This window comes from Panicum hallii, chromosome 9 (assembly GCF_002211085.1).
Source record: "Panicum hallii strain FIL2 chromosome 9, PHallii_v3.1, whole genome shotgun sequence".
In the NCBI taxonomy this organism is placed as follows: Eukaryota; Viridiplantae; Streptophyta; class Magnoliopsida; order Poales; family Poaceae; genus Panicum; species Panicum hallii.
The window spans coordinates 13736736-13743525 of NC_038050.1; the positions used below are offsets into that span (position 1 = coordinate 13736736).

The window sequence follows — 6790 nt, forward strand, 5'->3', positions numbered from 1 at the left end:
CTTGTCACTCGTGCGTGCGCCCTGCTGTCTCCCCTACGAGAGCTAGCCTAGGATGGCGATCAGCACCTAACCCTGGACTCCAATCCAGCTCTTTCTTCCCAACCGACAGCATACAAATCTATCTATCCGACTTCTTGGTTACTGCTCTGCAAAGTGCAGACGCATGCAGCCAAATAATGTTGCGGCCATCGTAGTGGCTAACAGTTTGCAAACATGCATGTCTGGTTGTTGTGATGTTGCTGGCCTAGTAGCACTGTAGCAGTGAGCCATGATACATCTAGTAGGTTGTACTAAGTTAAGATATACTTAGTTACTACTTACTAGAGTAAATAAAAGCATGGTAGATTTTAAATGTGCCATCAACAGGTAAAAGTTAGCATACATGATACATGATGAAAACCATAACGATATGCATACCAAAGAACAAAGAAACATGCATGGTACTCTTGTGCAGTGTGCACACCTCTACACTTATTTATAGGCTATGTATACTAATTTACAGTGAGATTATGGTACTTTTGCATGCAAAGTTGCAAACATATGATCCTACTTGCACATAGTGATCTCCTTAAGTAATCTACATTGGGTGAAACTTGATGAGTTCTCCGACGCACACAAACATGGCAAGGTCCAACCTACGTGTACACATAAACTAGTAGTTCTTCCATCTTGTCCATTCGATCATCCAAAGGCTGCAGCCTCTTTGCCTCTCGATCGATGCTGGTGCCGGAGCTGCGGCCTCTGCCTGAGTCTGGCACACGTAGACGGCTTCTGTACATGGCCTTGCGCCGCCACGGGCATCGATCGTCGGTTGATGAAGCATGCATGGGTACGGTGTCTGTAAGGCCGCTGGCCGGCCTGCCGGCGCGGCACCACGCCGTCTAGCTAGACGCGGATGAGGGCGGGGACCTGCTGGAGGCGGCGCTGGAGCTGGAGCTGGCGCTGCTCGGACTCCTGCCGCTGCAGGCGCAGGTGCTCGTGCTGCCGCCGGATGAAGCTCTCGGCGCGCCGCAGCAGCTCGTCCGGGGCGATCGCCTCAAGCACGTCCCGCGTGCGCCACCCCAGCTGCCGGAGCGCCGACGGAGGCTGCGGGGCTGCCGCAGCAGTGTTGCTGACCGCCGAGACGGACTTGCGCATCTCCCGGCGCGTCTCAGCGGCCGTCTTGGCCACGCGCTGCAGACGGGGCAGCTCGTCGTTGCCCCACGACTCGCTCTTCTGCACGACCACCGGCCGCGCCGCGCGCCGCTGCACGATGGACTGCCACAGAGAGTCCATGGAGACGTCCTCGTCCTCGCCCTCGCCGTCGACACCGTCGGCGGCGGCGGCGGCGAAGGCTACAGGCGTCTCCGCGCCGCGTCTCTCGTCGTCGGGCTCGCGTGCCGCCGCCGCCGCGACAGCCCTCCTCGGGCCCGGCGCGTCGTCCTGGACGGCCGGTTTCTTGCGCACGCGGGGGCGGTCGGCTCTCCTGGCCTCCCGGGCCAGCCTCCTGGACACCGGCGGCGCGTCGGCCGCGCGACGGGCGCTGCCCGCGTCGGAGAAATACTCGTACTCGGACGAAGACGTGTAGAGGCTATCCGCGGCGTCATGCACGGCCTCGCCGTCGTCGCCGGGTGGGGACGAGGTGGCGTCGTTGGTGCTACCACCGTGGGAGGACGAGAGGAGCCAGATGGCGACGATGATGGCGTTGGCTGCCACCCACAGGAAGACGGGCGACATGAGGAAGTCGGCGGTGGCGATTGCGGGGACGTAGGAGCCGGGGCCCGCCTCCGCCGTGGCGGCGAGGACGGCGAACACCATGGCGACCCTCGTCGCCTTGAGGAGGGAGTCCATGGAAGGAGGGAGGGAGTGGTTGCGCGGTCCAGTGGCGTGTGAAGGCCGAGCAAACTGGCGAGTGGTTTATATAAGGCCCGGCCTGGCCTGGCGGCCTGTCGGAGCCGGGGGGCTAGAGTGAGGTAGGTCGGCTTCTGATTGCAGCCGCTTCTGGGGCACAGAGCTGGTTGTCCTGAAGCAAAGGATTCGGATAATTACTGCACGTCAGTCTGGTAAGTTACCTGCCACGTTACGGCGCACATCTGGAGGCTGGAGCACGTGATTTTTTTTTCCTTGTAGACAATGATATTTAAAGCCTTTTGGTCCTTAAAAAAAAGAGACAATGATCTTGGTCCATTTTAGCAGTAGAAGAAAGGGACGGAGACTAGATTTTTGTCGTACCGCACATTCACTCGGCACGAGAGAAGGAAGCACCACACAAACTCTGAGATTTGCTAAAAAAAAAATTGATGGTCTCTCCCAAGAGCCATTAATAGGTCGGGATCCACCGGGGGCGTACAAGTCCGCGGTCGTCTCGTCTCGCGAGGGTCAGTCAACCCGACATGCAGCATCAGCATTAATTCACCGAGCCAACATGCGAGCGTGACGCTGCGTTGGCCGTGAAATTTCTCAGGCCGGGGCCACCATCCAGCGACAGCTACTGCCTAGTGTAGTATTCTAGATCTCTGAGCAGGTCTTCGCCTGCATATGGGAGTACTTTGCTGAGGTGGAAATAAAACTGATCTCATCCCCAGAAAAGAAAAGAGAAGAAAAAAACCCCCACAGCCCCGTATGATGTCAACACGCCTTTGGTTTGGTTTCTACAATTGGCTGGCAGGCTTATTAGTCAGGCGAGTAGGATCATTACACGCGCGAACCTACTGTGTAGGAGTATTTCCTTTTTTTACAAAGGTTCGTGTTTTAGAACATGTTCTCCTCCTAGGTAATCGTGCCTTGCATTGCGGTGTGCACTTTTGGAAGGCGGAGGGTGGATCGACGCAGCTTGCGCAGCGAAGGCGAGGAAAGTAGCAGGCAGCCCGGCCTGCTCATCAGACGCAGGGGCACGGACGGGCGCTACGCACCCGAGCTGCCGGGCACCCACCACCCTGCCCTATCTATCCAAAACGCACGCACCGGCGAGAAAGCAAGCAACAAGCGCGCGCGGCTGCGGAAATAATATTCCCCGGCGACGGGACGGGCCAACCGATCTCGCGCCGCGCCTCCCGCCGCCGCCACGGCGCGCGATCCGATTGGCCGGGCGAGCTCCCGCGGCACATGGGCGCGACCTGCCCCCGCCCGCTACCCGACGACCCCCTCGCATTCTGTAATCACCCGGTGCGGTTTCGCTTGTGCTTCCGCTGCGCGTCAGCGCGGAGCAAACATCCATTGTCCCACCGGCTGGTAGGGATAAAATTTATATGTGTGTGCGTGCGTGCTAAAATTTATATGCGCTCCTCCTTCCTTCGGAGCTGTAACCCAGTTACCCGAACCTCTGCTGGCAGTCTGCTGACACCAGCGCATTCAGTATGCTGCAGAGCAAGGGAATCTTGAGCCAAGTCTGCTAGTACTGTACTTTGTTTTGTACGTGCGTGCCCAAAAATCTATGCCGTGAGACCACGATAATGTGTGTATAGTGGGAGACGCCCTTCGTTTTTATTTACATATTATATTAGGTTTGTTTTAAATTAAAATTAGCTAATTTTGGTCAAATTTATAGAAAAATATAGCAACAACTATACTATGCAACATACGTACTGTCAACGTATATCTCATGATGGATTCAATAAAATAAATTTGGTATTATAAATATTATTATTTTTCTCTATAAATTTGGTTAAAGTTGGTCAAATTTGACTTAGAACAGACCTAATACGACACGTAAATAAAAAACAGAGGAAGTATGTAGAAAAAGAGATAAGCAGCAGAGCAAATTTGTTTTATGTTCCAAGGGTGTTGGGTGTTGGCATCATTCAGGCAGTGGTACTGATGTACCCGCTAGCGCTTCCATGGATGAGCTGGTGCTGAAGGTGGGCGTAGGAACTGTCTTTCCATTGCCCGAAACTGAAGTTTAATTAGGTAGAGGCCACAATGATCACTGGAAAGGAATTCGACGATAGGGGGAGATTTTTTCCTTTTTACCATCCCTGGTGTGAAAGACACAGTTAGCGTGCTGTGAGCAAAAGATGTCTGCACGATGCTGAATAGAAATGAGCTCTTTTGTTTCTCTTTTGGTAGCTTCGTCGCCCCTTTCTCATGAATATGTTTTGGCATCTACACATTCTTCTTTCAGCGTCACCGGAAATAGGAAAAAAATTTACTACAGCCCGGATGTAAAACACATCCGCTGCAGCTCCAGAGAAACACGATATGCGGACCCACAAATCAGGTATAGGCTCAATTCCTTTCAGCGGCTTGATTACCGATCAGAGCCGAGCCATTCGGCTGAATCTATTCCTGCAGGTAGGCACACGTAAAGGAAGGAAAGACACAAAACTGATCGGAAGTCACCGAAGAGAAAAAAAGGTACGAACTGCCGCCGCCGCCGCCGTGGACGATCGGATGGTACTGAGCCTTTGTTACTGTCCTCCACTCACGTGATCGGATCGTAGGTACGAGCCGCCGCCGCCGCCGTAGACTATCGTACTCTGTTCTGGTGAGCCTTTGTTACCATCCTCCTCTCACGACGATCGGATCGTACCTCCGACGCCGCTACTCGCTACTCACCAGGGAAATGGTACAAAGACATGGATGGACATGAAGACATGGCAAATAAGCTTGTGCCCCCTTTTCTTGATGGGGACTCTACTATTTTTGGGGATCATGGAGGCGAGGAACAGCAGATCACGCAGGTAGAATAAACTATTTCTTTGATATCGCATTTGATACTCACATGTAGTTTGAACATTCATGATGTGTGCAAAAAAAAATAATGCTTGTCGTTCAGGAAGAGCAGACAGTACACACAATTGGTGCAAACACTCAAGGCAATGACAATTCAATTCCTGAAGCTATGGAGGTAATTGAATTATGCATATTAATTCTTTTTGTATTGTGACCATGGGACTTCTATTCTGAACGTATTTTACAATAGGTGGTAGATGATGCTGGACCATCTGTGATTGTTCCTATAGTTGGGATGTGTTTTGACTCCGAAAAGAATGCTTATGACATGTATAACACCTATGCCGGTCAGGTTGGGTCTAGTATAAGAAAGCATGATACAAAGCGTCGAGCCGATAAAACTGTATATTCCAAACAGATTGTTTGCAGCAAACAAGGATACGGAGAAACTGATTCATCACAAGCCACAACAAGGACAGGTTGCAATGCTCGCATTCAGTTTAGTGTTAGCAGAGAGGGGATGTGGACAGTTCAAAAGGTTGAACTTGAACATAACCATATTCTAGCTAGTCCAAACAAGAAGCGCATGTTAAGGTCCCAACGACAAGTTATAGAAGCAGATAGACAACTTATCAGTCAAATACGGGAAGTCGGGATGAAGCCAGTGCAGGTGATTGAATTCATGAAGCAATTTTATAGTCCCACTGGTGTTCCATTCTTAAAGGTGGATTGTGATAATGAGATTGGTCGTGAGCGAAAGAAATATTTAGAACACAATGATGCGCAAACACTTTTGGAATACTTGAAGAAAAAGCAGGCAGAGGATCCAGAATTTTTTTTATGCCATTGAAATAGATAAGGAAAATGGTCGGATAACTAATTTTTTTGGGCTGATGGTCAATCTATAATGGATTACAAATGCTTTGGTGATGATGTGTCATTCGACATCACATTTCAGACAAATAAGTTTGAAATGCCTTTTGCTCCACTTCTTGGAACCAACTACCACAAGCACACAATAATTTTTGGAGCTGCACTGTTACTAAATGAAACAATTCCCTCATTTATTTGGCTCTTTCAAACCTTTTTGATAGCAATATCAGGCAAGCATCCAAGCACAATTTTCATGGATCAAGATGTAGCTATGGCAGCAGCAATTGCTTTTGTATTACCAAATACAAGTCATCGCCTTTGCTTGTGGCACATTTATCTTAATGCTGCAAAACATCTCAGTCATGTAATTCATGAGCACCCTAAAGAGTTCCTAACTGCTTTCAAAAGTTGTGTCCATGAAGATAGATCAGAGGAGTGTTTTCAAAAGAAGTGGAATAAATTGTTGAGTGATTATAAGCTTGAGGACACTCGTGGATGCTAAATCTATATTATTTGAGGGAAAAGTGGGCTGCTATTTATTGTGATTCTTTTACAGCTGACAAGACAACAACTCAGAGGAGTGAAGGTATGAACAATATCTTCAAAAAAGATTTCGTAGAAAACTCGGTCTCTCTGAACTCATTGTAGAATGTGAGAAGGTCTCTGCTTCTCTTCGTGAAATGAGTTGTATGAAGATTTTAAATCACGTACAAAAGATCCGGTTAATTACATCCCAAATTTTCCTTTGTTGAAGACCGCTGCTGAGTCGTATACAAGGAGGATGTATTCAGAGTTTGAGGAAGAATTCAAGGGTCAATTTTCATTTTCCTGTAAGTTGTTACATACTGAGGGGCCAATATCAACATTTGTGGTTATGCATATGCATTCAAATTATGAAGCAACAGTTCGTTTTAACACTGCTGATAAGACCCTTACATGTGCATGTAGAAAGTTTGAATCCACAGGTATGCATACACATTTGAAATTACATTTTTTTTGTTTTAGTACAAATTGTTGATCTTTGGCTTCCATTTCTTATAGGTATATTGTGCAAGCACGCCTTCAAAGTATTCAATATGAATGATATTTTTATTTTACCATCGCAATATATATTGAATTGATGAAAAAAATATGCAAAAAGAGGTTTATATGTTCATAAAGAACCAAGTGATAAAGAAAATATGAAAGCACATGCTGCACGTCTATCTTGAATGGCAACATCCCTTGCATTGAAGTGTTCAGTGTCAAAACCACTTCTTGATGATTT

At 48.6% G+C, this 6790-nt stretch overlaps 1 protein-coding gene across 1 annotated transcript; it reads right to left on the bottom strand.

Moving 5' to 3' along the window:
• Positions 1–354: 354 nt before the first annotated feature.
• LOC112876415 lies at positions 355–1856 on the bottom strand. Its single transcript, XM_025940518.1, has one exon. The coding sequence runs from the start codon at positions 1828–1830 to the stop codon at positions 886–888; it is 945 nt and encodes a 314-aa protein (XP_025796303.1). The 5' UTR covers positions 1831–1856; the 3' UTR covers positions 355–885.
• Positions 1857–6790: the final 4934 nt, after the last annotated feature.